This window comes from Corvus cornix, chromosome 6 (assembly GCF_000738735.6).
Source record: "Corvus cornix cornix isolate S_Up_H32 chromosome 6, ASM73873v5, whole genome shotgun sequence".
NCBI lineage: Eukaryota > Metazoa > Chordata > Aves > Passeriformes > Corvidae > Corvus > Corvus cornix.
Genome location: NC_046336.1, coordinates 35223899 through 35251865, shown reverse-complemented (window position 1 = coordinate 35251865; position 27967 = coordinate 35223899). Strand labels below are relative to the sequence as shown.

Below are 27967 nucleotides of genomic sequence, written 5' to 3'. Positions count from 1 at the left end.
TCCAGGGCCAGCTGCTCAAACCCGGCATTGCCGAGGCTGAGCGAGTCTCCAGCAAAGTTCCACCCCAAAATCACAAAGTGAAAGCTACTTCCACGTATAAATATTTATTTGTACTAAAGGTGAGTGTTTCATGGCAGAGTATCGAGCTCAGAATATATTAAATCATGAGATGCATCCGTTGAGGTACAAATTCCAGTCTCATGTCTTTAATAAATAGACTATAAAACCCCCAGTCCACGTATTTTAATCAGAGGTAATCAGGACCCTATGCTGGTTTAAAAGGATAACACAACATCTGTGCTTTGCTGTGACCACCTGGGTTTACTGGGGGCAAGGGAAGGGGTTCAACACTGGAGTATTTTACGACGAGCAGCAACAGGGCTGTTTCACTCCTTTAGAATCCTAAATGGGAATATTGCCTTTGGCTTCCAGGGCCCTGCCAGAGGGCCTGGCGTGGCTGAGGCCGGTGCTGGTGCGCTGTCAGCTCCCACGGAGGCTGCAGCGTTTGCCTTGGGGTAAAACACAGCTGTGCTCCAAGTACTTTAAAAAAATGACTTAAAACGACTGTTTTAACAGCCAGAAAGACTTTTTGCAAGGATATTTTCCAGTGACAGACGAAGGCTCGGATGCTGGGCCCGGGCCCAGCAGAGCAAGGCGTGGCTCAGAGCATGCGGCTGGCTGGTTCGGCTGAGCGCGGATCCGCCTGCAATTCCGACTGGAGCACAAGAGAGAGGAGCGCTGATTCCTGTTCTTGGGAACACATCCCGGCGGCTCCTGGGGCAGCTGCTAAAGAAGGCAAAAATCACGGCGTGGGGCCGTTGCTGTAATTCACGAGTGCTCGGTTGTTCTCCTCTGCTGGCACCTCCGAGCCGGGACCAGCCCTGTCCCTGAGGGCTCCGCTGGCCACGGGCAGAGCCCGAGGCGCGGGCGGGTGGCCCTGGGCTCCCGGAGGGCCCCGGGAAGCTCCGCTGTTGTGTCACTGCTCCGTCCCCTCGGAGGCCACCGCAGGAGCCGCGAGTCAGCGGAAAAGCCTCGGGCACGGCGGCAAAGTCCGTGTTGAGGATGAGGGTGGGGAAGGAGATAAACTCTGGGGTAAATTTCCACAGCCAGAGCTGGGAGCAGCACCCCACAGGGCTGGGGGGGCCCAGGGGCTTTCCTGTCATCCTCTGGCTCTCCCCAGCGGCCCCATCCCGCAGATATGGAGTAAATCAGGTCACCTGTACCCGCACAGGGGTGGATGAGGGCAGGAGCTTCAGCCTCCTCTCGGCTGCTTCTCCAGACCCACCTCGCGCCGTGCCTTTGCTGTTCTGCCTTGGATTTGCCTTTGGGATGGGAGGAGTGTGGGCAGAGGGAAAGGGGATCCCATCCTGCCAGCTGGGAGGACACCTGAAAGCACGGTGACAGCACCCCTGCCTTTTCCTTGCTGTCCAGAGCTTCCTCAGGGATCTCAGGGCTTTCTGGTGCCTCCCAGGACAGGCTCCCCTGCCGGGCTGTGAGCTCAGGGATTCACCAGGGCACAGTCCCCACGGAGAGCTGGACTTGGAGCACCAGGAATGCTCAGCCTGGGACTTGTTTGACCAGAGAGGTCAAGCAGGAGGAAGGAAGCAAGGAAGCAGCAAGGAATTGGCTCAGCCACAGGGAACTGGCAGTGGTCACAGCTGATTTTAAAAAATCCTTTTAAAAAAGGGCATTAAAAAGATTCTGCTGTTTATTAGCAAAAACTGTCTAAGGCACAACGTGGAAAGGCACTTTCTTCATTTCTGCTCCAGGCAGGGTTTATCCTGGTCCGAGGTCCCCCCTCTGTGCTGGGAGCTGCTGCGTGGCCCTGGCAGCACCACAACGATCCCGGGGCCCATCCCGGCGCCAGCCGGGAACGAAGGGCCCGCTCCCATCCCTTTGAGCTCCAGGGGGACACTCCCAGCAGCTTTAGGGGGAGAAGGATCAGGCTCAAAGTATTTCTGATTGGTAAAATCCACTCTGACCCAGGTAGGAAAATCCCAGGGTCAGAGCACTGGAAATGCCAAGTGATCTGTGTCATAGGGAATCAATCAACCATTGCTCACTCTTAATACAGCTATTTCTAGGGAGGAGGAGAGGAGTTAATTCTTTTTTTCCAGTGACTGGTAGTACGTGGTGAGGACTTTCCAGGCCTTGGGGGCCATGAAGCCGTCCGGGGGGTTCTCCCCTTCCCGAGCAAGCTTCCTCATGCGTGTTCCTGAGATGAAGTCAAAATCGTTGTGCCTGTGCAGAACAGAGACAGGTGACATCAGCACAGCTGGCCCAAGCCACCCCCGAAGATTCCTCGTCCCAGAGGAGCTGGAGTGTCCCTAACACTTCCCAGCTGTGGGAGGCTGTGTTTCTACTGCCACTCAGTCCCCAGCCTGTGCTGCTTTTCCTCCCTGGTGGCATCTTTAGTTTCACGTGACCCCTGGGGACAGCTCTTGGAGGGGAACACGGGTGGCTTTCCCAGGTTCTTCCCCCATTCCTCTCCTTAGGAGGAACGTGGCTTTTCCCCCTCCCCTGGAAAGCTGCGAGCCCGAGGCGACCACAAACCCCAAGTTCTGAAGAAACCACGTTACCTTTTGTTGTCATAGAAATCCATGGCTCTTTTGAGCTTGTTGTAGGCAGCCACCCGGAAGGGGATGATCTCCACGGAGGTGAGGCCGGGGGCCATGCTCAGCACCTTCCCGCCGTGCGTGGGCTCGTACAGGTCCTGCTTGGTGTCGGGGTGCGGCATTCCTGCGGGATCGCGCCCCACGATGTAGAAGTTGGCCCCCGCAACCATCCGGGCTCGGCAGTGCCACTGCACCTGCAGGGAGGGACACAGGCACTGAGGGTGGGGGAAGGGGGGCCCTGGGGATCCACAGGCAGGACAGGGGAATTGGGCTGCGGTTTGAATTCTGAATGTGCCAAGGCCCCCCAGGACACGCACGGGGAGGTTCAGCTCTGCCCCTCTCACCCCACGGCTTTAGGGACAGAAGGGAAACCCCTGGGGGGAACACGTGAACATCCCTGCCTGGCAGAAGGTGGTGAAGCCTGTTTCCATCCCTCCTCCCCAGCCCACGGGAGGATGGGAGCCCACGGAGCCGAGCTCTGTGGGGAGATGCTGCAGCAGCCAAGTGCAGGCAAACCATGCAGGGGGGCTGAGAGCGAGGACGTGGCTCCAGCCCCCTTCCCGGGGTTTTCCAGAGCTGCACAGGCAGGCTGGAGCACAACCCCCAGGGACAGGCTTCCTGCCTTGCCCTGCTGAGCAGCCACAGGCTGCGTTACCTCCGTGGGGCCAGCGTAGAGCATGGGAGAGGGGAAGATGGCCACGATGGTGGACTTGGGGTCCAGGACTTGCTCCTCCAGCACGGCCGCGTGCTGCTTCATGCGCCACTCCAGAGGGACATCGTCGTCCTTGGTCCAGCCCCCCAGGGGGTGCAGCAGGAGCACGGGGTTCTTGTAGCCCCTCTCCAGGAGCTGGCGCCGCGTGTCCTGCATGAGCAGGGCGTGCCCGTTGTGCACGGGGTTGCGCAGCTGGAACGCGAAGACGGCATCTGGAAGGGAACGATCGGGGGGGGTCACAGGCTCGTATCCACACTCTGAGCTTCCACACAGCCACCAGAGACCTGGGTATGCCCTGTCTCACATGAGAGACCCGTGTATGCCCTGTCTCCACATGAGAGACCCGTGTGTGTCCTGTCTCCGCATGAGTGGGGCCCTGAACACCTCAGGTGAGTGTTTCACACACGTACATCACCCTGCCAAGGTTGTTTTCATTGCACATCCTTCTTTTGGGGCTGATTTCAGCCCTACCAGCTCTCCTACAATGTTTGTGCACAGCACTGGACACCTTCCCCGAGTTCCTCATGTTTTAAGTGATCTGTCACCTCCCCAAGCTCAGTGGCACCTTCAGCAGGGCCAATGCTCTTTTCCCAAATCAAGGGTGGGTGTCTGACTTGCCAGCCTGCTGGGACCATGCTGGATGGGGCTTGGAGCAGCCTGGGACAGTGGAAGGTGTCCCTGCCCATGGCAGGGGTGGCACTGGATGGGCTTTAAGGTCCCTTCCAACCCAAATCATGCTGGGATTCCATGGGACAGAGAGCTGGGAGAAGACACCTGAGCTGTCCCCCAGGTGTGAAGGCCAAGAATGTCAGTGCAGAGAGGCTCTGACCTGCCAGGGGGACACGAGCAGGATGCTCAGCCCTTCCCAGCCCTCAGAGCAGCTCACTGAGGACACAGCCCATCACAAGCACTGCCCTAACCAAGGAGATTCTGCGCCACTTTTTGTGATGTGCCCTGGGTCCCCCTTACAGCTCACCCCCCCAAACAGCCCTGGAGCATCCAGAGGCAACCTGGAAGTGCTGTGAGCTTGAGAGCGAGTCATGGATCGCAGCAAGCTCCTGGTGCAGGTGGGGCAGGAAGGGCCCTGTCACTGGTGTGACCCAGGCACTCACCAGCGTTCATTTCCCTGAACTTCTGCTTCAGGGCCAGCGGGGTCAGGCGGTACTGATCCAGGCCGTCATTCCATTTGATCTTCTCCAGGACCTGGAGGTCTCCACCAACCAGCCAGTCTCCACTCTCCATCACCATCTGGGAATTACATGCACCTTCAGTGCAAAGGGGACAGCAAGCTCCTCCTCCTCCCTCTCCCAATCTCCTTTCAAAAGTGTGAGGCTCAACCCCACTGTAGGACAGCCTTCCCTTCTTGCAGGTGGAAAATGTCATTACAGTGACCACGTGAACTGAATGTCCTGGGCAGCAAAGCCTCGCCAAGGGGGGCAGCAGCCACGCAGTCCCCGCCCAGCTGGGTGCTGGACTCCCCTCGAGCAGCCGGGAGCCTACAGGAAGGCACCAGACCTTCCTCCACCTCCCGCTCTGCTCCTCCCTCCTGGGAATACGCAGGAGGAGTGAGCCTGTTGCAAGGTGACCACCTGCTGCTGATTAATTAAAAGAGGCATTTTAAGGCAGGGAAAGAACTAACACAGCTGTAGGCTTTTAAAGCATCAAGCTCAAGCCGCTGCGTGGAACTCTCCCTTTCCGAGGGATGATGCTCCTTGTGCTGCCACAGACTAAGTGGGAACAGAGGAGCTGTAAAAAAATCTAACAACCCTGTTGGCTGCCTGGAAGGAAGAGCCAAAAAATCCAGTCCTGCCTGCTCGGGATGGGATGGCTCCCGGCAAGCAGCTGGGCTGGAAGCGCAGACAGGAAACCCATCGCCCTCAAAACCTTGCAAAGGTTCGCTTCTCCAGCCCCTGCCCGCATTCCCCCCTCCCGGGCCGAGCTCCCGTTGCAGGGAGGGGCCGAGCCCACCTGGATGTGCGGGTGGCGGGGGCAGGAGGTGCCCCAGACGCGGGCGCAGCGCTCCTCCTTCCTGTGCGCGAAGAACTCGGGGCTGCGCAGCACCGCGACCCGGCGGCCCTGGAAGCTGAGCGCCAGCGCCGCGCTGCCCTCCAGCCGCTGCTTGTCCTCCGCGACACCGGCAGCACGATCGGGATGCTCAGGTTCACCACACCGTCTGCCGGGAGACACAGAGGAGCTGAACACCCTCCAGCCGCCGCTCGTCCTGCGCGCACAGGAATTTTAACCGGCGCCGGGCACCGGGAGCGCAGCAAGCAGAGGTTTTCATGGAAATTCAGTCATCGCAGCAGTTTGCTCTGCGCTGCTAATAAATGGTGACGTTAGTGGAATATAAAAGCTGCTTCTCTTAGGGTCAGAGGTGTCTCCAAGACAGCCGGAGCATCTCATTAGTTCCTGCACTCTCCCTGGTTCTTCTCCGTTAGCTGCTTGTGAAGTTGAAAAATTTAAATGTGCTTGGAAAACGCAGCCCTGGATAACTGAAAAATTTAAATGTGCTTGGAAAACGCAGCCCTGGATAACTGAAAAATTTAAATGTGCTTGGAAAATGCCTTCTCCTCCAGGAGAACCACCTCTATGGAGATGGCTCTGGTCTGCTGTTCCCTGGAGCACCCATTCCCTGCACTCCTCCTGGGCTACCTCCTCCAACAGGGAGAATGCCACCACCACACTCAGGTTTTGTTCGGGCTTTTTTCTCTGGCTATCTCTAGGCTGCTACTCCTCCTCCTTTACATCTCTGCACTGCCCGTGTTTAATCTGTTTTCTGTGTCAGTCTGTAAGTGCACACGCAGTTTCTAATTTCAGTGTTGTCCCTAAAGAGCTTGAAATCCTGTTGGTTTTATCCCCACTCTCCCAATTTCCCAGTATTCCACTAAGGTCCTCCTATTTCTCCTTGGATATCCCGATGTTAATACAGAAGAACTGGACTCTTCCACGGGTTTCCAGTCACAAACAAATCACTGATTCAGTTTGTTTTGATCTGACCAAAATCAGTTTGGACCCTTGAGAGTCTTAATTTGAGGATTTTCACTATGATATAGATTTTTTACTTTAATTTTTTATTAAAATATTTGCATTTACTTTAAATTCACAACTGGGCATCATTTGTCTGCCAGGCAGAAATTTTCATGAATAATCATAATTATATTCACATGGGATCCAATCAATATCAGCTTTGTACATTTAAATCATATTGATAATGATCAGTCAATGAAGCCAGCACGGGGCGGGGGGGGGAAAAGCTGGATTATGAAACCAACAAATGCTGCTGAAAGTGAGGATCTTCAGGCTCCATTTGCAAATGCAGGATGGAGAGGCAACAAAAGATCACTCCGGTGCAGGTAGTTATGAAATTACACAGCTGGGATTTTTGTGCAGACTGGTCCGTAGGACACAGAGTGTGTCGGGCCACGTCATGACTGCCCGGATCATAAGCAGGCCATGGCTGTAATAATTCCCCCTTTTTGGTTTGTTTTTTTGTAAATCTCAAAGAATTATACCCCAAAAGAATCTCAATTGCAGTAATTTGTGTAGAGCCTGAGAACAGTTCCATACATACCAGCTACCGAGCGCCTCTTTCCTGGGAGAACACAAACACAGTAACATAATTGACACTCAGGGGCACGTTACAGAAACCATTTCAAGACTCAAAGCATTTAAAAGCTCGGCCAAGCACTGCCTGACCACGGGCAGGGCTCCTGCTGGCGTGGCCATGGCCCTCCACGGTGCCCCCACAGCCTCACGCCGACACTGTCGCTGTCACCGCTCCCGACGGAGCCACTGGTGCTGGTGCATTCCTGCAGATCCATCCCCCTTCCTGCTGGCCCTACACAGAGCACTTCACCCACCTGCTGGGGCGTCAGGAGGGGTTTGCTGCAGAGCCCTGGCTTGCACAAGTGCACCCCGACCACCACGGGAGCTGCCCAAGCCATCGCCCACCCCAGGGCACAGGGGCTGTGCCGATGGCTCTGGGTAGAGCAGGCTCGAGCCTCTCCTTGGCAGTGCCACACCCCAGCCTCAGCACCACGGCATGGAACCCTCCACCACTTCCCAAAGCTCATCCAAGAGCACCTGGTGTTCTCTTTCCCACTCAGATGTCCCCCTGAGGGCCTGAGCCCGCAGGCTGCACCCGGGACTGGTGCTGCTGCCCTCTGCTATGCAGACCTTGCTCCAGAGAGCTCTGCAAAGCTGCTCTCCTGGCCTTTGTCCCTGCTCCCCACAGAGCTCTACAAACCCTGAACATCTGCCCACAGAGCTCAGAGGAGCTGTGCTCAGGGATGTTGGCAGCTTTGGGGGGGCACCCCAAAACTAGATGCTCTCTGGGACGAGCCTCTGGCGCAAAGTACGGGGCTCTGGAGCAACGTGGCCATCCCAGGGTGCTCTGCGACCTCGGCAGGCACAACAGGCAGCTCAAAGACCACAGAGGAGGCTCTGATAACAGGGACGTGCTTCTGAACACTGTTTGCACACTGGGCAGGAGGTGAAAGGCTACGACGTGTCTGGGAGCAGAGCCCCCCCACAGACGTTCCCACAGTGCAAAGTGAGCAGTCCTGAGCTTTGCCTCTGCTGCACGGTGCCCAAATCCGAGCATCAGCAGCAAATCACTGCCCTGTGTGACCATGGGATCTCCTAGAAGGCAGGCAAGGCTCAAAGGGACTTGCTCACTCAGATCCCTGAGGGCAGAGATCACTGCCAGGTCTACAAACCCCAATGTGAGCACCCCACGTGCAGGTGAAGTCACAGAAACAGCATCCACAGCTGAGCAGCAGAGTGGAAACATCTGTGCCCCTGTCTCAGCTGTGGATGGCCATCACCTGAGCCCTTTTTGCTTTTTCCAGGGATGAAGCACCTCTAACAGAGCCTGCTACTGCATAGAGAAATCTAATTGAGGTCAAGTTACCACGTTGGATAGGCAGGGAAATGGGGTGGGGGGGCAAAACCAGGCTCTGCTCCTGTTTCCAAGGAGCAGCTGCCTTCTCCTCCCACTTCTACCTCATCCTGGCAGCCTCCCTGCTTCCCTGGCTTTGGGTTTGCATCTCTGTTTACCCTGGTACAGCCGAGCACCAAAAGAGCCACACGACGACTGCCGGAGGGTTTGAGCAGCCCCGCGCGAGGTGCCAGGGCCGTGCCCACGGCACGGTGACCTTGGTCCCCTTCAGGAGCCCGGGGGCGTGGCCCGAGGGAGGACAGGAGGACACAGGGGATCCCTACCGTTGAGCAGGGTGCCGAAGTGCAGCACTTGCAGGTACTCTGCCTCCCGCATGAATCCTGTCAGAGGGGTGGCCCAGCCTTCGCTCAGCACCTGCACCCACTGCAGATCCAGCTGCAAAACAAACCCACAGGGGTCACGCTCCTGTCACCATGTCACACTCAGAAGTTGCTTTTCCTCCCCTTCTGCTGCAACAGCATTTTCATTCTGTTTTGTTTCAAATACGGGACATTCATAAGGGGGAGAAAGACATGGCGGATGTAGCTTGGGGCTTTCTAAGCCAGACTCACACACGTTCATAGCACTACTTAGAATCCCAGAATGGTCTAGGCTAGAAGGGACCTCAAAGCCCATCCAGTGCCACCCCTGCCATGGGCAGGGACACCTCCCACTGTCCCAGGCTGCTCCCAGCCCCAGTGTCCAGCCTGGCCTTGGGCACTGCCAGGGATCCAGGGGCAGCCCCAGCTGCTCTGGGCACCCTGTGCCAGGGCCTGCCCACCCTCCCAGGGAACAATTCCTTCCCAGTATCCCATCCAGCCCTGCCCTCTGGCAGTTTCAACTTGTGGGGCTGCATGAACACAGCAGAGGAGACTGGCAGCCCTGGCCTCTCCCAGCACAGGGTGGAGGCGTGGCAGAACATGGCTGAGGATCAGGATCCCACCTCAGCTCACCATAAACCACAGCCACAAAAAGTCAGGGCCATCAGAGGAACACAGGCCCCTCTGGCAACATCCTCCTGGAAGCTTCTGCCCTTGGAGCAGCTCAATAATGCCAGAACCTGTGTGTGGCAATACCTTAGTGATCTCCACCGCTGGCAGGGTCTCTGCCTCAGCCCGGACACTGCTGAGTTTATCCTCAGGCACAAACAGCTCCAGAACATCCTTGACTGAGCCTTGTGGCACAATGTTCTGAAAGACAGAGCCAGGCAGCACTTGTAACACGCTGGTTTTTATGGCACGCCAAACAGGCAATGTCCCAATGCAGGGTTCCAAAGCTGCCAGTGGTGGGGACATAAAAGTGACCTACCTGTGCTTGGAGCAGCTCCACGACCTGCTGGATACACTCAGACACCGACGCAATGTTTGTTTTCAGCACCAGTTCAGGAGCTTCAGGTTTCTCATACTCCGAGTCAATCCCCGTGAATCCTACGGACAATTAACCCCCAAATTAAATGTATTTAATAGAATAATCAGTGCCTTGGAGCCAGCAGTGCTGTACAAACAACCAGGGGGCATTCAAGCATGCTGGGTACAACAAGTGACACTTGTGACAGTAAGATTAGGGGAACAGGATCCTCTTGTGCACTACAAAGGGCCTTTAGAAACCCACCCCTACGTGTGGCACTGCCAGGACAAGGCATCCAAAGCTCGGGAAAGAAAAAGGCAAAGTAAGATCTCACTCCTCCATACCTTTGATCTCTCCAGCTCTTGCCTTTTTGTACAGGCCCTTCACATCTCTGCTTTCACAAATATTTAGAGGGGCGTCTACAAAGATTTCAAAGAAAGGAAGTCCAGCTGCCTCGTGAATTTTCCGTGCGTTTCGACGATCCTGGTAGAAGAAAGATGGGAAAAATCTGAATTGCAGCAAAAAAAAAAAAAAGCAACAACCTGGATTTTGACACAGGTAAATTAATTACTCTTATAGATTTATTAAATGTACACTCATTCTAATAAGGTTTTTTCATCTCACTTCCCTCCTTTTCTTTAAAGACACTTAAAAAAAATTTGTACAAATCTACAGTTTTGATCTGTTTTCAGCTTTTCCCATGCAAAACCTCAAGATCTTTTGGTTAGGCAGGACAGCAGAACTTTAGATTGTGGATCATTATCTGCCCTGTGTCAAAATGGTCAGACTTGATGATCTTAGAGGTCTTTTCCAACCTTAATGATTCTGTGATTCTACGAGAAAAGGAACTGCTTGCATCAGCCTGATAACAGCAGCTACGGAAGTGAAAATCGCAGTCAAATCTTCTTCCAAAAGAGCAGTGACAGCTCTAGGACAGGCTGCTGCTTCTGTGACTCTTTTCTGCCTCTGAGGAGTTAATAGCAGGGAGACCTTGAACTCCTCTTAGCTTTTCATCAGTTTGCAACACCGGGTTTACTCAGCGAGGTCACTGCCCTCCAAACAGGCTGTGCGTCAGCGGTGTTCTACCAAGCACCCGATGGTGGATTTAGGAAACCCTCTCCATAACCCACCTTCACCATCTGAGCTGAAGCTGAGAAGAGAGCAGGCTGTGGTGGGGGGGGTTTACCTTTGTGAAGGGGGAGATGAAGCTGGTGATGCAGACGAGCCCCGCGTCGGCGAAGAGCCGCGCCACCTCGGCGATGCGCCGGATGTTCTCCTCGCGGTCCTCTGCCGAGAAGCCCAGGTTCTTGTTCAAGCCGTGCCGGACGTTGTCGCCATCCAGGGAGTAGCACGGGATGCCATGAGCCACCAGGTACTCCTCCAGAGCAAAGCCAATGGTTGTCTTGCCAGCTCCAGAAAGGCCTGGCAGAGGCAAGGAAGTGAGGGGTCAGGTGTGAGGTCACGAGAGTGAAAACGAGAGCGCAACTGGGACACCGGCGGCAAAACTCCTCTGTCTGAAGTTCCCTACCTCATTCCTCCCTCAAGGAGGTTGGTTTCATCTTTCACAGAGCCCTTTTCAACCCTTCTTATTGAAGGGGTGGCATTAATGCCGTGAGAAAAGCATCTACAGCCCAGCATCTGGAGAGGTCCAACCCAGCAGTGCCTCTTGCTGGGCTGTGCTGGGACACACAGGTGCCAGGAAGCAGGAGAGGTGTGAAAGGATGCTCCAAGTCTCTCAGCACCTTCCTCTTCCTCCCCTTGCTCCCACTGTGCAGAGCCAACTGCTCTCCCATGCTGAACCCAAGGAGAGGCTCCTGCTGCAACCACGTGAGGTGGGACAGGCTCCAGCAGCAACGGCCCCTCATCACCTCCTTCTCTAGGTGCATCTTTCAAAGAATAATCAGCCAGGCAAGCTCAAACCTTTCAGACACAAGATCCTTGAGTAATATTCAAAAAAGGAAGGAAATTGCCTTGGGTAGGGCTTTTGGCTTCAGAAATTTCATAAAAGCAGATTGGGGACTTCAAAATTGAGGAGGAGAACAAAACCCTAATGTGCTTTAACCCAGCATCTACCACCTAAGGTGACAGGAAGGCAAATCAGAATGGCTTTACAAATCCTTCCAAGCACGTCCTTCGACACCCTCCAGCAGCCAAAGAAAATGCCAATATTTAACAAGCAAAGGAACAACTGGATAGCTGGCAAAAGACAGAGTTGTCTAAATATTAGAAATGAGAAATGCAACTGTCATTTCTGGCAGCCCCTAATCCCCAAGCAATGAGTTTGTATTCCAAGGCAGAAGAGAAGGGCAACAAAACAAGTGGAAGGGATTGCTCCCAGCCTGACTCTGTGGCTGGGAGTGTTTATTCTCCACACAAGGTGACTGCCTCGCGCTGCCTCAAGCACAGCACACCTACGTGTCCCAATAAACTTCCCACCGCTCCTGAATGAAAACATCCGTGCTTTGGACAACCCTGGGTACGTTCCACTGCCAAAGGATTTGAGCCAAGGCTTCCTCAGCTACACACTTGGGAACAACGAGTGCTACCCCCGAGGGCCTCTGACATGTTCAAAGGAGTCCGATAGCAGCTGGGAAATCCATAAAAACATCAGTTATGGGCAGCAGCTGCCAGGGAGAACATCTTGCTGCGCCAGCACCGTGTGTCTGCCTTTCCCACGTGGGGATGTTTTGCAATTCCCAGCTCCCAGGGAACGCTGACGTTTCTTGCAGATCCCAAATCCCCACCTCCCAGCCATACTCATGGAGTTTCACAGGTGAGGCCACGCTTTCACACCCAGACAAAAATACCTGTGAGCCAAACCGTGCAGCCTCGGAATCCTCCCCTGGTGCCGACAACTTGGCCTCTCTTACTCCTGCTGACATGATGGGCTTGGTAAACCACGTTGGTGGATCCCTGAGGAAACAAAGCAGAACAAAGCACTTCTGTTACCTTTGCTGCTCTCCGTGCAAAGGGAAATCTCTGCTGGGACAAATAGATTTGCAGAGAAAAGCAAATTCATTAACGAGCCAGAGCGGTGAAATCCAGGGCTTTGGTGTGACGTGGATTTGTCTCAGCAGCACAGACGGATTTTTTGGAGGCTCTTTGCCTCTGCCCAGGGTGTTTCTGGTGGCAATGCCTTCACGCCAGCAGGGAGCAGGGAGAAGGTGACTGGCTTTGCTGCGGGAGCACTGCCAGGTGACTGATCCCCCCGCGGGCGGGCGGGACGTGGAGTCTGGGCAGAGACACCCTCCCTGCCTTCTCGACGGTTTCAAATGCAGACAGACTCACCTATTATTTTAATCAGGCTTGCAAAACAAGAGCAACTTCAGGTGCTAATTTACTGGCTGTGTAACACAGAGAGCTGCAGCTGGGGCAGGAGCGGTGCCGAGCTGGGCACGCGGTGGGATGGGAGGCAGAGGAGACAACCCCTGACGTGTCCATGTGCATTCCCAAGCAAACAAGGCACCAGCACAACGCTGGGCCAGAGGCCTGAATTTTGGTGCTTCCTAATTCTGGCGGTTCCCAATGTTGCTGACCCCAGACTCTGCGCAGGGCTGGCTGCAGGTGAAGCAGCCTGGACATGCCCTGCAGCTCCAGCAACGGCACCTCCACAAGGAATTTTCCACATGGAGTATCTACAGGACCCTGCTAATTGTGAGGATGATGTTCCCAATTGAGGCATCCAAAGCAAAGAACAAGGAGGGAACAAAGATATAAATATATCCTGGATATTCATGTAGGGAGAGAGAGAAGAGAAGGTTGCATGGAGACCTCACAGAACCTTCCAGGACCTGAAGGGGCTTATGGGGAAGCTGGAAAGGGACTGTTCATCAGAGCAACAGGACATGGGGAATGGGTTCAGGCTGAAAGAGGGGAAATTTAGGTTACTTACACGGAAGGAATTGTTCCCTGGGAGGGTGGGCAGGCCCTGGCACAGGGTGCCCAGAGCAGCTGGGGCTGCCCCTGGATCCCTGGCAGTGTCCAAGGCCAGGCTGGACATTGGGGCTTGGAGCAGCCTGGGACAGTGGAAGGTGTCCCTGCCCATGGCAGGGGTGGCACTGGGTGGGCTTTAAGGTCCCTTCCAACCCAAACCAGTCTGTGCTTCTATAAAAAACCCAAAACATCTCTAGACCTGCCCCTGAAAAGGTGAGTGAGCGCTACGTATCCCGTGACTCAGAGAATAAAAGATAAATAGCTCAAGACTTGCTTTCTGTGGTTTGCTCCCTTTTGTTGCTTTTTGTGGGCTTTTTTTGCAGGGGGTTGTCAAAAGTTTGAACGTTTTGAGCTCGCAAAGGTGAGACAGCACCACCACAGATTAATTTTCTCCCACCCTCAGGAGTTCAGGCTGTGTCCTGCAGGAGATGAGCCATGATAACGTCCATGCCTGGGGAAGATGCAAGATCTGGCACATTCCTGCGTGGCTGATGTAAGGAGATTGTTCTAAGTACAGGTTGCTGTGCCATAAATCTGCGCTGTGTGAGCCTCTCAGAGCTCTTAGTTTGCACGCTGGCACCTTTGGGAGCTTGGGAAAGCACCACTGAGGGCACTTTTGCAATTCAGCAACACTGTCACACCTCTCCCACCTGCCAGGAGCTCCAGACGGTACCAAATCCCTCAGATTTTTCTGCTCTGTTAATAAATTTCCTGGGAAACTCTTCCTAACCCTGAGCTGGGCTGGGAGCTTGCTTGGCTGGGAACGGGCCCTTCAGTGGGAAAGACCAGCTTCCCACCTCATCATCCACCAGCTGGGACACGGCTTGGGAAGCCAGAGCTGAAGTGTGGCAGAAGGGAGTGAAGGCAGCAGGAAATCTGATCATTAATGGCCTGAGAGCAAATCCTGGAGAGATTTTTGCCTAGGAAGAGCATATCCCTGCAGGATGGTTGGAAGGCAGAAGGAGGCAGTGGATGGGGTTTAATCAGATGCAGGGCTGTCCTACTGCTTTGATTCTCGGGGTGTTAACCCTGTCACTGCAAATCAAACATACTGAAGTAGGTAATCCAATCATCATCACAACATCTACACCTGGGCATCAGGCCCTAAAGCAGGGACAATTTAGGACACTGGTAAGCATGTCTTGGAATAGTCTGGGTCAAGGAAATGAGGTTTGGGAGAGGAACTTCTGACTTATAATTCAGCCCCAAAGAAAGCTCCAAACAAGGCAATAAATGTCCCAGCAGCATCTCCAAAGAAGGGAGGCATCCCCTGCCAGACAGATGGTTAAAGACGACACTGCCACGCTCTCCCCTTTCCTTGGAAATCTGCTGTTTGGCCCTGTCTGGATGAGCTCAGTGCTCAGCCCACCCTGCCTTACCTCATCCAGGAAATGAGAAAAAAACAAACACACTGCTCCAAACCTCGGACTGAGGCTGCAGCAGACCAAGAAACCCAATCCTAACTCTGCTTTTGGTCTTCTCTCCTACTGAGCCCGTCCATGAGGCTGGCAAGCAGGGAGACACCAAGACCTTGGCGGTCTTGAGGATCAGGCTTGGCTGAGCTGCCTGGCAGGGGTCTCCTGGCTTAGTTTCCAAAGGGAACAAGCTTTCCATCAACCAGCTGGTGGGACAAGATGCTCCCCTCTGTGTGAAAGCAGGCTGCAGCCAGAGGCAGGAGGTTTTTCCTGAGTGATCCTCCTGAATAAAGAGATGGGGCCTCTGAGATAGGAGAGTCTTTGCCGGAAATCAGGAACCATCGGTGTCCTCTGCTCCGAGAGCCACCACTGCTCAACTCACAGCATCCCAAGAAGTGACCTCAGCTCCTCCTGAACTAATTGGCCCTGGAAGGGAGTAGCTGTGCTTGCCCACATAAATGATGTGTGACTACTCAAGGAGATCTTATCAGGGAGCATCCTCTCCTCGCATCTGACAGTTAAAAGCACGAGGTCTGTGGGGCCTCTCCCAGACGTCGCTGACGTTATTGGGAGCAGAACCGCTGCACGTCTAATAGGGAATGCACCAGACAAAACCCATTTATAATCATAGAAGGATAGAGGTGTGTAAGGTTGGAAAAGACCTTTAAGATCATCAAGTCCAGCCATCAACCCAGCACCCCCCTTGTGTTCACCACTGAACCATGTCCTCAAGGGCCACGCCACGTGGTTTTTGAACACTTCCAGGGATGGTGATTTCCCCACTTTCCTGAGCAGCCCATTCCAATGCTCTACAACCCTTTCCATGAAAAAAATTTCCTAATATCCAATCTGAGCCTCCCCTGGCGCAACTTGAAGATGTTTCCTCTCCTGCTGTCCCTGTTCCCTGGCAGCAGAGCCCGACCCCCCCGGCTGCCCCCTCCTGTCAGGGACTTGTGCAGAGCCACAAGGTCCCCCCTGAGCCTCCTTTGCTCCAGGCTCAGCCCCTTTCCCAGCTCCCTGAGCTGCTCCTCATCAGAACCCCTCCCCAGCTCAGCTGCCCTTTTGGGTTTAGGGTTCTCCCAACAAATTGCATGGATGTTTTGCCATCTTCCACTAGGAATTCAAGTATAAACTCTGGCCCTTGAGGCAGCAGCTCCTCCTGCCTCCACATCCCCACTTCTTTAACCGGCGCCTCCATGGCTGCATCAAGAATGGGAGCATGGCAAGAACCAACTGCGAGTGCCACATCCCACAGCTGAGGGGTGGAAATGAAGGACAGATGGGAGCTGAGCAGGACATCCAGGAGATCTCCTGAGCGCACACAAGACCCTCAGGCACCCAGAGCAGGCAGAGCTCTGTGCCGCTGCAGAAGGAGATGTGGCACCAGGAAGCCGTGCTGGCCATTGCGGTGGCCGAGCAGGCCCAAGCCCGTGTCCTTATCGTGCCCTCAATTCACCCCTGCCTGCCGCAGCTGGCACAGGCACAGACCTGGACGCTGTCCAGGAGCCACAGCGCACGGCAGGCTGCGGCAGCATCCCGCTCTGGGTGAGGGACTCGCTCCTGGGAGCACGGCTCACGCCAGCAGAGCCAGGCTGTGCAGCACGGAGCTGCGAAGGGCATGTTACTCACACGTCCGGCTCACTCAGCACCGGCACCAGCATCCAGCTGGCAGCGCTCAGGGCCCCGGGGAAACCCTGACCCAACAGCCAGGGCAGGGTCAGGACTCCCCCAGCTGCCTTTTTATTTATAGGGCAAGCTCACAGCACCAGGAATATGATTCATTTTTTTCCAGTCAAGCGTTTCACACACACCCTATTTCGGTACCGCAGCCTGGACACGTCTCAGGAAGGAAAAATTAGACCAAAATAAAAATAGAGGCTTTCGAAATGTTTTCAGCTGATCCTATTTACAAATGGTAGAATGGGCTTTTAAAATGATGGAATGATCCCACAAACCTTTGCTTGCACAGGCAAGCAGTGGGATCGAGCACATGGAGGGATTATTGGGGTGTCTGTGCAGGGTCAGGAACCAGACCTGATGATCCTTGTGGGTCCCTTCGAGCTCAGGAGATTCTGTGATTCTGAGTTTGAAGTCAAACACTTGCCTAAGCCTCGGGAGAGTGAGCTAACCAATCATTAAAAAAACCCTCCCAACTCCTGCCAGCATACTGAAAAAAAAAAAAAAATTAAAATTATTTGTTCCTACCGGTTGCATTTGATGTATAAAAATTATGTTTATCAAAATTTTCCTTAAAAAACTATTTTCTTCTTCCAGGACTGCTCTGGCAAAAGAGTGATACTGTCTCCATGAGCAACCAGGGGGAAAAAACCTCCTGTGAAAGAGTCATTTGCTGAAGAAGAGCAAACCTGATACTCCAGAGAAAAGGAGGAAGAGAGGAAAAAGAGGGGGGTTTTGTCTGTGGAAGCAAAGATTTGATCACAATCATATTGAAGCACAATGGAGAAACCTTGGCATCCCTTACATCCCAGCTTCGCTCTTGTAACCCAAAACCTGTGGACTTTCCCCAAATAATCACTTAATGGACTAAGGCAGAAAGTCTTCAAAACCAACCCCCATTCTTTCCCAAGGGAAAACCCCAGCAAGGCGGAGTTACCCTGGGAATTTTGCCTGTTTAACCTCTCAGGACGCAGGCCCACATGGGGAAGGGGGAGCTTGCAAGCACCTCTTGTACTGCCCAGCTCCCTGCTCCCATGCTGCTGTCCCTGCTGTGCCACCGCCACCCTGCTGTGCCGCTGCCACCCTGCTGTCCCCGCTGTGCCACCGCCACCCTGCTGTGCCACTGCCACCCTGCTGTCCCCGCTGTGCCACCGCCACCCTGCTGTGCCGCTGCCACCCTGGTGTCCCTGCTGTGCCCCTGTTCCCTGCACAGGGATGCGGAGTCTCCTTTCCCAGCGCCCGGAGGTGGGCAGGAGCAGCGCTGTGCTTTCTCTGCAGACTGAGCAGAGCAGTGACAGTGCCGTGTGTGTCCCCAGCCCCCTGCCGAGGCGGAGGCGCTGCCAGCATTCCCTGTGCCGGCCAGGATGCTGGGCTGGGATCCCTTTCTCCGCCCCGTGCTCTGAATAAACGCCAGCAGACGCAGTCTCTCCTTGGCACCCGCTGCCTGTTCCTTTTGGCATCGCCCCCGGGGCCCTGCCAGGAACGTAACACAGAGAAGCTTAAGGTTTTCTGAGCCATCCCAGTGCCCCGAAACAAGCAGCCTTTCAGCCCGCAGACAGACAGCTGGAGATGCCAAACCCCGCGAACACACGGGATTTTCAAGCTGCTGTTAAGCTGAAGTGGTGTTTTCTTAAGCCACAAGAATTTCTGAGCTCTTAGCAAGACCTTATTTGCTGATGGCAGCTCAAATATTTTCCTCTTGGCATAAATTCGCACGGCTTGGGTTGTCACAATCAAGTTTTATACAACACTGGCGCAAAAAAAAGGAGAAGAAAATCAACAAAACCAGGCTCACGTTCCAGTAACTTCACAAATCAGATGCTTATTTCTACACTGTGAGTCCAAATCAGCAGTTGGGGACTGAAATCTGCCTCTCTGAGGGCTCCCAGCTCAGGCGTTTCCTTATCTCGGAATGAGATGATGTCACTACTCTCATTTCCTCGATGCAGAAAAGCCAGTGACTCATCCTGCGCTCCTACATTTTTGGGATAAACTTGCAAGGCCAGGACAGATGTTATAAAAACAATCTCCCCGTCTTCATTCCTGAAATCTGAAGGGACAGCTGCAGGGGCAACAAATATTTAACAAACAAAGCATTTCGTCAGGCACTGACAAAAATAACAATTTAAGCACGAAACCCCTCCATGGTTGCCCAGTTTTTAATATTCAGAGCAGCTCTGCTAAATGATCTCCTGCAGATGAACCCGCCTGAGCAGTTGGGCCCCTGTTCTTTTTGCAAACAATGGGTTTGCAATGTCAATTGCAGAAGAAATGCCTTGGTTTGATGCCTGCCAGGAAAACCGCCCAGAACACACAGCCCTGCTTCTCTACCTTCTTCTGGAGAAAAAGATCGCGTTACAGAAATGGGAAACTGAGTGTCAGTCCCTCAGATTGCAGGGACAAGAGGAAAAGGGGGCAAAGGTACAGATTCTGACTACACATTAACCTCAGTATCAAAAAAGGTTTCCAGGCAGGAAGTGTATCCACACGTAAATAATTTCCCCCCCCCCCCCCGAATATGAGATTCGGGAATTTAATCAGTGGGCTGTGGTTCTCTGTGGTACATACGGCACGGTACATGCCCCGCCTCCTGCCGCGGCAGGACAGGCACCCTATCCCTGAAAACATGCCGGGATTCCTGCTCCAAGCACCCTGCAAAGGAGAACCAGGCCAGGACACCGCCAGCTGAGCTCAACTGCGGGACACAGGCACGCACACAGGCTGCGCTGGGCAGGGACACCTCGGGAGTGCAGCCGAGCCACAGAGTCCTCCGGTCACTGACCGAGCCACGTCCCACTCCACCAACGCCATCCCTGGGACAGCTCCAAAAACTGGTTCTGCAAACTGAGCCCACCTCAGCTCTCGATGGTATGGGGGTAAGATACCCCCTCTGACATGCCCAGGGTATCCCTCTCAGGAAAGAAATCCTCTGTCTTTAGAGCAGCTCCAGTGGTTTCATGAGCAGTGGGAGCTACAGAGGGATATCTGTGTTCCAAGCAGCTTCATCAGCTGTGTGAAATACATCTATTTCTGAGCCCAGGGCAGGGAATGGAGCTGGGAAGGGGCTGGAGCCCCAGGAGCGGCTGAGGGAGCTGGGAAAGGGGCTGAGCCTGGAGCAAAGGAGGCTCAGGGGGGACCTTGTGGCTCTGCACAAGTCCCTGACAGGAGGGGGCAGCCGGGGGGGTCGGGCTCTGCTGCCAGGGAACAGGGACAGGACAAGGGGAAACGGCCTCAGGCTGGGCCAGGGCAGGCTCAGCTTGGACAGCAGCAGGAATTTCTGCATGGAAAGGGTGCTCAGGCCTTGGCAGGGGCTGCCCAGGGAGCTTTGGAGTGCCCATGCCTGGAGGTGTCTAAGGAAGGGCTGGAGGTGGCACTCAGTGCTCTGGGCTGGGGACAAGGTGGGCATCAGGCACAGCCTGGACTCCATGGGCTGGGAGGGCTTTTCCAGCCTCAGGGATCCTGGGATTCTGTAAAAGAACTCATCCTCCTGTGAGGCTTCTCCTCTCCAGGACCCAGTGGCAGCCTGATGAAAGGGAAAAGCTGGACTGCAGCCCAGGCTGGTGGGGTCTCAGTGCCGTGGCCACAGGGTGCCTCTCCCTGCCTCAGGTTGGATGTCCAGCCTTGAACCTGGTGTCTTGTGCCCCATGTGCCTGACTTTGCAGTGGTCAGCAGCAGGCCACAGGATACCTCTCTCCACCTCAGCATCTTTTTCAGGGTTTTCAAACTGCAAAAGCAGCAGCAGGAAGGAACGTAGGGGAACTTGGCCAGGAGCACCACGCAGGACACGGTTAAATGGGGGAATTTTGCCTGGTGGGCCAAAAGTTCACTTGGCTGGAAAAAATCATTACAATGAATTCATGGAAGGAAAGTTCATGAGGGACTATCAGGAGGAAAGGCACAGCCTCTGGTATCTCAGCTCGTAAATCAGTGGAAAGGGGGACAATGCACTGATGTCCCAGCCATAAACTCTTTCCTGGCTCCCACTCTCGGCTGCTGCTGGAAACGACAGATGGGGCCAAAGAGACGTTCCTCTCACTCAGCACCTCCTCAGTGCCCTGGGAATTTCTGCTGGATGAAGACAGGGCCGTTTTCACTGCTGTACCGCTGACTGTGCCACCCTACAAAACCAGCTGCAGGAGGCAAGGCCAAGTTGAGGACTAAAGGAGGATGAAATTTTCCTGCCCCATCTCCCTGTGCATCTGAGCCCCACAAGCTGCAAGATGGGCTTTTAATGTGTGAGTGCACCCAGGGTTACCTAGAGCCTGGCCCAAGTCAGCACCGAGGATGTCGTACTCTTCCTGAACGAGTGCCTGCTCAGCATTTCCCCTCCCTCCCTAAAGCAGGCGGAGGCACAGCTCTGAGTCATTCCATGCTGCTCAAAGGCTGGTCCAAGGACAGTTCAACATTTTCCTTGGAGATTATTGTTAGTTGGCCCCTCAAAAATTCATGTAAACTCCCAGCATCTCTCAGAGGGTGGCACAGCCCCCAGTTTTACAGCCACAGAAGGGTAGTGGAGAATAAGACCAACAGCAGATGAAGACTTCAGCTCCCACAATATTTAAGACAGAAAAATGCCCCGTGTTTGAAGAGCAGCTCCCCCGGACTTCAGGCTGCACCTCTGAGAGTTTGACACTCCTCACATCCATCCCCAGGGGCTCAGATCAGCTTTCCAGAGATGCAGTGAGCTGCCCCAGCCATGGCTGGTGGGGCACTCATCATGCCCAGGGGCAGGTGCCCAGCTCAGACCCCCACAGCAGCCCTCTAAAAAAATACCCTCCTCTAAAATGACTTTTCCCCCCTCTTCCCATGCTCACTGGCAACACAACCTAATGATCTTCCCATCAGAAGGGCTGGGCCTGCCTGAAAAATGACCTCCCGCCCAACCACACTTTTTGCACCACAATGGGAAGCTAAAAAACAGTTTGATATTGAAGAAAACATTTTGTTCTGCCAGAGAGGCTGCAAAGACCTGCAGGTCAGAAAGTCTTGGAAATGTAGGTGCAGACGGTTGTTTTCCAGCAATGCACAGAAAAAGCTCATCTCAACAACCCACAAAGTGCTGCAGCTAACAGAAAATAAAATCAAATCTATGTAAACCAACTCCTTCCTCAAGCTCTGCTCTCCCAACACATTTTGGCACCCACTCAGCAGACAAAGCTTTTGACACATGGAGTTGTAACTGAGCCAAGCTGTGAGCAAAGGAGCAAAGACCACTCTGGGAGGGATGTGAGGCAGTGCTAGTGAGGAACTACCAGCCCCACAGGCAAATCCCGACTTCCCAGCATCCCACGGTATGACGCATACCCAGGGCTTTTTTGCATCCCTCCTTTTGTTAATGATCCACTCCGTGTACATTTTCTCTTGGAAATGATTAAGCTGTGAAACCATTAAGGAGCTATTTCTCACTCCCTTCAGCTGTGACACCCTGCTCACGATAACAGCAAATTCATAAATGGCAACCTGAATTACACAGCCTTTCTCTTAATGGATCTTTGAGAAGCAAAGTGTACGAGCAGCGTGACCAAGGTACAGGCTCAGGCATTCACACAGGCCCTGCACGCCACTTATCTTTTGGGGGCCTGTACAGCTGTAAGTTTATCTAAAACACCTTTTCATTTCTAAAGGCACCCTCCAGGATCAACATCAGCCCAGTTAAAATTAAAAAAAAAAAAAAAAAAGGCAAATATGCCAGTGTTTGTCTTGAAAACCCTCCAGAAAAACAAAATCTCCATGGCCTAAATCTAAGCTGCAGCTGCAGTGCACATGTCTGGGTAGTGTGGGGGCTTCAGCATCAGCTGCTGATTGACTAAAAGCTCTTGCAGGGGCTGCCCAAGGAGGGCATGGATGGAACCCTACACCTCTGGATTTTGGCATGGATTTGTAAGTGGCTGTGACTTGATCTGTGCAGAGAAACCAGAGGAGGCTGGAGTCTGTATTTATCCCGGAGTCCAGCAGCGGGACAGGAAGGAAGGCGCTGACTCAAAGCGCTTCCACTCAGAGCTGCAGGAGCTACAGGTGGGTTTCGAGGCCCTGGCCACCCCCTGGTGGCTAGCCACCCCCACACCAACCTCCTCCAGCAGCAGCAGAGCTGCTCAGCTGGTGACCCCTGGGAGACAGAGAGATCCCAAAGAGCCACTAGTCCTGTTGGGAAAGCAGAAGATGAACCTCGGAGCTCAGCTGCAGGGGTCAGGCCTGCCCTACCTGCTCTCTCCTCACAGGGAAGGGCTGTTCAGGCAGGAAATATCCATCCCAGCAGAAAAACCCTTCCCTTTCTCCGTGTGCACGGTCCTGGCAGCTGCTCTGTCCCCACACAGCCCCCTGGAACACAGCCCCCTGCTGCTCCTGCTGCCGTGGCACTGCCAGGGGACACCAGCCAAGCCCTCCTGCACTCGGGGACCGTCCCCCACAGCCCCCAACTCGCAGCTTCTGGAGCTGCACCCCACCACAATGGTTTTTTAATTCCCCAGCGCCTGGAGGGCTCAAGCATGGAAAGGAGAAGGCATTCATATTTAGGAACCTGCAACTTTTCCTGGCTTTTCTTCCCTGAATTTCCCCAAATTGAACCTGCCTGCTCTTACAGGGCAGAGTGTGGTTATTAAACACTGGCCTGGCACACTGGCAGCCCAAGTGAGTGAAACAGCAACGTGGGGGCAAGAGACTGGAAAGGGAACTTTCTAAATAATAGCAAAAGGCTTCAGAAAACTGGGAGAAAAGGGGAGAGAGTTATAATTAACACAGCAACAAAAGTTAATCACCTCACCTTTCCATGGTCTTCAAAGAAAAGAGAGATAAAGCAAACAAAGCAATAGAAAATAAACCAAGAAATCCCAAGCATGTGATGAGCAGCTGGAAAACAATCACCTTTGGATGTCACGGTGCAATGAGTTGGGCACCGTGTTCCACAAAATCAATCATGCTGTAAGAACAAGGCTTGGGACTCACTGGATCAAACACGAGTTTTATAAAACTCGCTTTCTTGAGTGACTCAGCCCAGAGCAAGCCACGCTAATTCCCTGAAATCAGGGCTCTGCTGCCCTGTCCCCTGGGCAGTGTCACTGCGATGAGCTACTCAGAACTGCTTTGAAAATAAACAGCTTTCAAGATGTTTTGCTCTTTACGTTGAAGGCAACAGTTAAGAGTGAGAGGAGATGAATGCATGGTTTGGGTGTTTTAATAAGCTTTTTCTTTCATGTTGCTTTGCAATTAAATTGATGGAGATGTACATATGTTCCTGCTCTGCCTGGGATATCAGTCCATCTGAACTCTGCCCTGCAGCTCCAGTTTTTTTTCAACATGAGAGTAGTTTTTAGGCAAAGAAATTAAGCCTCTTTCCTCAGGGTTGATGCCTGATCTTGTGGGTTTGTTGCTCCTGCTTAAATAAATTTAAATAAGCCCACATCATTTGCACGTAAGCCCTACACAAACACAAGTGAGCCAGCAGAAGTTCCAGCTCTGTGACGGAGCTGGGCTGCGGAGGCACATCCCGCTGCAAGCCGGGGGTGCCACACCAGTCTGATTCCTGGAGATGCTGCTGCGAGGCCAGGCAGGGGACAAAGCTGAAACACTTCCCCTTAGAAAGGCAGTTTCAGCACTCGGCTCTCATTCTCCCTAAGCACCTGCAAGGGCACCCAAAGAGAAGCCCCACTCGCCGGGGGCAGGACTCCCAGCGCCTCCAGCCCATGGGATGCGCTGAGCTGCACTTTCCGCGCAGCCCCGGGGACACAAAGCCACGCAGGCAGTCGCCCTGCCAGGGCAGGGCCGTGCCCGTGGCTCTGGGCTCTGTGGCAGGCTGCCCTGGAGCACACTGCACCATCTGTGTCCTCCTGCCCGTCCGGGAAACGCCGCTCGGCGGGCAGAGGCAGCGAGCGGCGGAAATACCGGCGGCGGGGCCGCAGGTGTGGGGAGAACGAGCTGCTCTCTCGACAGAGCTCAAAGAACCCCTCAGCCCTGAAAGCCACGCTGTGCATGAGCCCACACAATAAACAAGGGCAGGCCCACAGCTCCACCTCGCTCACTGCAACCCCTTCATGCTGTGCTTGCTCCTGAGAGCAGGGTTTGCCACTGAGGCACACAGGAGGGCTGTGTGAGGAACATTAAAGGCTTTAAGGTCATCATTACAGACCGTTCTTCTCCCTGAAAAGTCAGTCCCGAAACTGGCCAGAAATGAATGCTTTCTGTCAGTGAGGGCTGGGAACAGAAGGACACTGCCTGGCACGTAGAGGACTTCATAACTCTTGCAGTGTCATGAGCAGAAATGAAGAGAGCACAGAGCATTTCCACATTAACCAGCCAAAGAGAGATTCCTGCACACCACGACTCTGGTCTTCCTTCACACAAGGCAGAATTAAGGTGTCATGTTCATTTTTAAGGACATCACGTGGAGAGCAAAAAAAAAAAAAAAAAAAAAAGCCATTAAGTTTTCTTCTTTGTACTTTGCCATAAGCTTCGAGAAATAAATGGGTGTGCAATTAAAGCATCCTCAAACCGGCCTCAAACTCCAGAGAGCACTCAGGCTGAATTTAGGATTTAAATCCTGGGCTTCTAGATATTCAGTTTCCAAAATGAGGAGCACTGTCAAATAACACAGTGGTCCATCTCACAACAGCTGGCACTGCTGTGCCTTTCCAAAACTGACAGCTGACCAGCATCACCTGCGAAACGCAGCTCTGACATCCCCTCAGCCAGTGAATTAAGCTGGTAACACCGAGCCTCTCAAAACCATGTCTGTGGGACAAAGATTAACACACCACCCACATGACGAAACTGTGGTAAGACTGAGGTTTTATTAGCAACAAGGATTTTTAGGAGTAATAAGGATTCGTGTTACTGGGAGAACAAAGAATGGGGATTAAGAAGGGGGCAACAGAAGGATGATCCTACTGCTGTATCAATAGGGATCTCAATAGGATAAATTACTGTGTCTTCATTTTAAGATTGAACACCTTTGGCTGTTGCAGCTGCAAAAGGTGTCACAAAAAATCGTCTGTGTGCACAAAAAAAAAAAAAAGGTCAAAGGACCCTGAACAAAGTGAAATTCCTTATCCCGTGCCTTTGACATAAACTGGAGATGGTTGAAACCAGGAAGGTGCTGAGGTTGCAGTCGGGAGAGAGAACTTCCTTTGCACTCTGTGCAACCACATCTTTCTGACAAGGGACAGGAAGATCACAAATGGGACATCACCATTTCACCATCACTCCCCAAACGTCTTGTAATTGGCGAAATCACGCCTTTTCTCACTCCATCAGATACCTGGCAGATAAGCACACAAAAATCCGCCTACAGCTGTCAAGCTGATAGCATCTGTTTTGACAGCCACGGCACAAAGGTCAGCCACAAACTTGCTTATAAAGGTCATTTTTCCAGCCCAGGGTGGAGGCAAAGGAGAGGGATTATTCTGGAAGTCCAGTAATACTTCTCTCCTGTCACAGCAATGAACAGAACTCCCATACACAGCTCACGGCTCGCACCTCCCCTGCCTGAAATAATCCCTAAACCACAGGTTTTTGCGTTTCCAAGAACGCCCTGCCTCACAAGCGCGCTTTGTTCCGCGTGGTTTTGAGTGCATTCCTCCCCGGACAGATTACCACTGTGTCCAAAATGCATCAAATCCATCGGAAAAGTTTATGGCAAACTAAAAAAGAAATCAAACCAACCAGCAAAAAGCAGCCCTAAAGACCTGCGTCAAGATTTCTTCTGGTTCTGATTTAAAACCTGGAAAACGTACGCGCAGCCAGAGGGACCCAGAGCTCCCATCCCAGATCCCGGGAGTGAGGGAGGGCGGCTGGCAAGCGGAACGCGATGTCTGGCTGCGGCCGGGATTTGCAATTTTAATTTCTAACTGAACTGTGTCCTGGCTATGGTTACTTCTCCTTGCTGTGTGTGTTCTAAAGCGCTGGCTGCGCAGCGATGCTGAGAGCCTGACGGAGGTGGTGACCCGGCTCACCAACTCCTTCTCCGGGTGCCGCCGGGACAGAGGACCCCCAGAAAGCCACGAGCGAGGCAGGCGCTGCCCCGACCTCCGGCCCCGCTGATCTGGAGGGGATCAGCGGGGACCGAAGTCGGCCACAGGGGGACAGGTGCGGGCTGCGGCCGAATGCCCGCGGAGGATGCGCGGAGCGCCCGGCCAGCGCGTCCATCCCCATCGCCCCGAGTGATGGATGGGCTGGCGAGCTCCGAGCGCGCCCCACCAGAACGCCCCGCTGCCGCTGCCGGGGATCCCGGCGCCGGGCAGAGTGCCGGGGACTCGGAGAGGGATCCGCGGGGACCGCCCGCCCCCCGCGCCCCGGCGCGTCCCTACCGTGTGCTCGCGGCTCGCCATGGTGCTGCGGCGGCGGGCCCGGCGGGCCGGAGCTATAAGGGCTGCGGGACACGTAGCGCGGCCCTGGGCCGGCCCCTCTCGCCCTGCGCCCGCCCCCGCCGCCGCCTCCTCCGGCCCGGCCCCCGGGGGAACCGGGCAGGGCGCTCCGGGCCGGGGGCGCGGCCCCCAGCCCCGAAGGAGCGGGCAGCGCGGGCACGGCGCGCCCCGGCAGAGCCGACCGCAGGAAAGTGCCCCAAAATGAAGCGCTTGGGGCTTCTCCTGCCGCGGCCGGGCTCCAGGAGAGGGAGGAGGAAGAGCAGCCCACACAACACCACTGGGCGAAGAAGCACCTCCAGAGGATGATGAGGATGATGAGGATGATGATGATGATAAAAATGATGTTTAAAACCAAGCAATGCTGGAGGCTGATCCCTGAGGGTTTGGCCAAAATACCAAAAAAGTTGAAAAGAAACACAGAGGAGCCTCCCGGCAAACAAAGCACAGCAGATGAGGGGAAGAGAAACCCCGTGACTGACAGCTTTGCCCCAAATCCTCAGTTTTCCATTGCTGGAAAAGCTCGGATCCCAGAACGCTGCTGAAACAGAGGAAATGACAGGCAATGTCCTGGTGGAGGGAAGCCCCCGTACAACCTTGGGATGGCCCGTGAGCCAGGGACGGAGGAAGGGCGATCCTGGTGGGTGGGTAATTTTACACCCGAGGGCGTGTGGTCCCATCCGGCATGGCACTCATCCTCCTGGCCCACTGCCTCCTGCTCTATCCCCATCCACCCATGGATCCATCCCACGGCTACAAGGATGGCTGTGCCAACCCTGCTGCCTCTCCTCTAGGAGGAGATACCTCACTTCTCATCGTGCCCAGAAGAGCAAGTGCTCCCTCCAGGTCCAACAAGCTGAGCCTACTGTGGGCAGCTTCTGGGACCTGCTCAGCACATGATCACCAGCAGTGCATAAGAATACTCCTGTTTAATCTCTGCCCTTCACTCCAGCACGGTGTAAAATCATTGATACCCT

General features: G+C 54.0%; 1 protein-coding gene across 1 annotated transcript; it reads right to left on the bottom strand.

Annotated features, from left to right (window-relative positions):
• Positions 1 to 88: 88 nt before the first annotated feature.
• PAPSS2 (3'-phosphoadenosine 5'-phosphosulfate synthase 2) lies at positions 89 to 27019 on the bottom strand. Its single transcript, XM_039553721.1, is given in 13 exon segments — positions 89 to 2241; positions 2580 to 2809; positions 3271 to 3539; positions 4440 to 4575; positions 5296 to 5456; positions 5459 to 5500; positions 8551 to 8662; positions 9343 to 9456; positions 9575 to 9693; positions 9958 to 10096; positions 10800 to 11035; positions 12421 to 12526; positions 26937 to 27019. Coding segments are annotated over 13 exon segments (1827 nt in total). The 5' UTR covers positions 26958 to 27019; the 3' UTR covers positions 89 to 2099.
• Between the last annotated feature and the right edge of the window lie 948 nt (positions 27020 to 27967).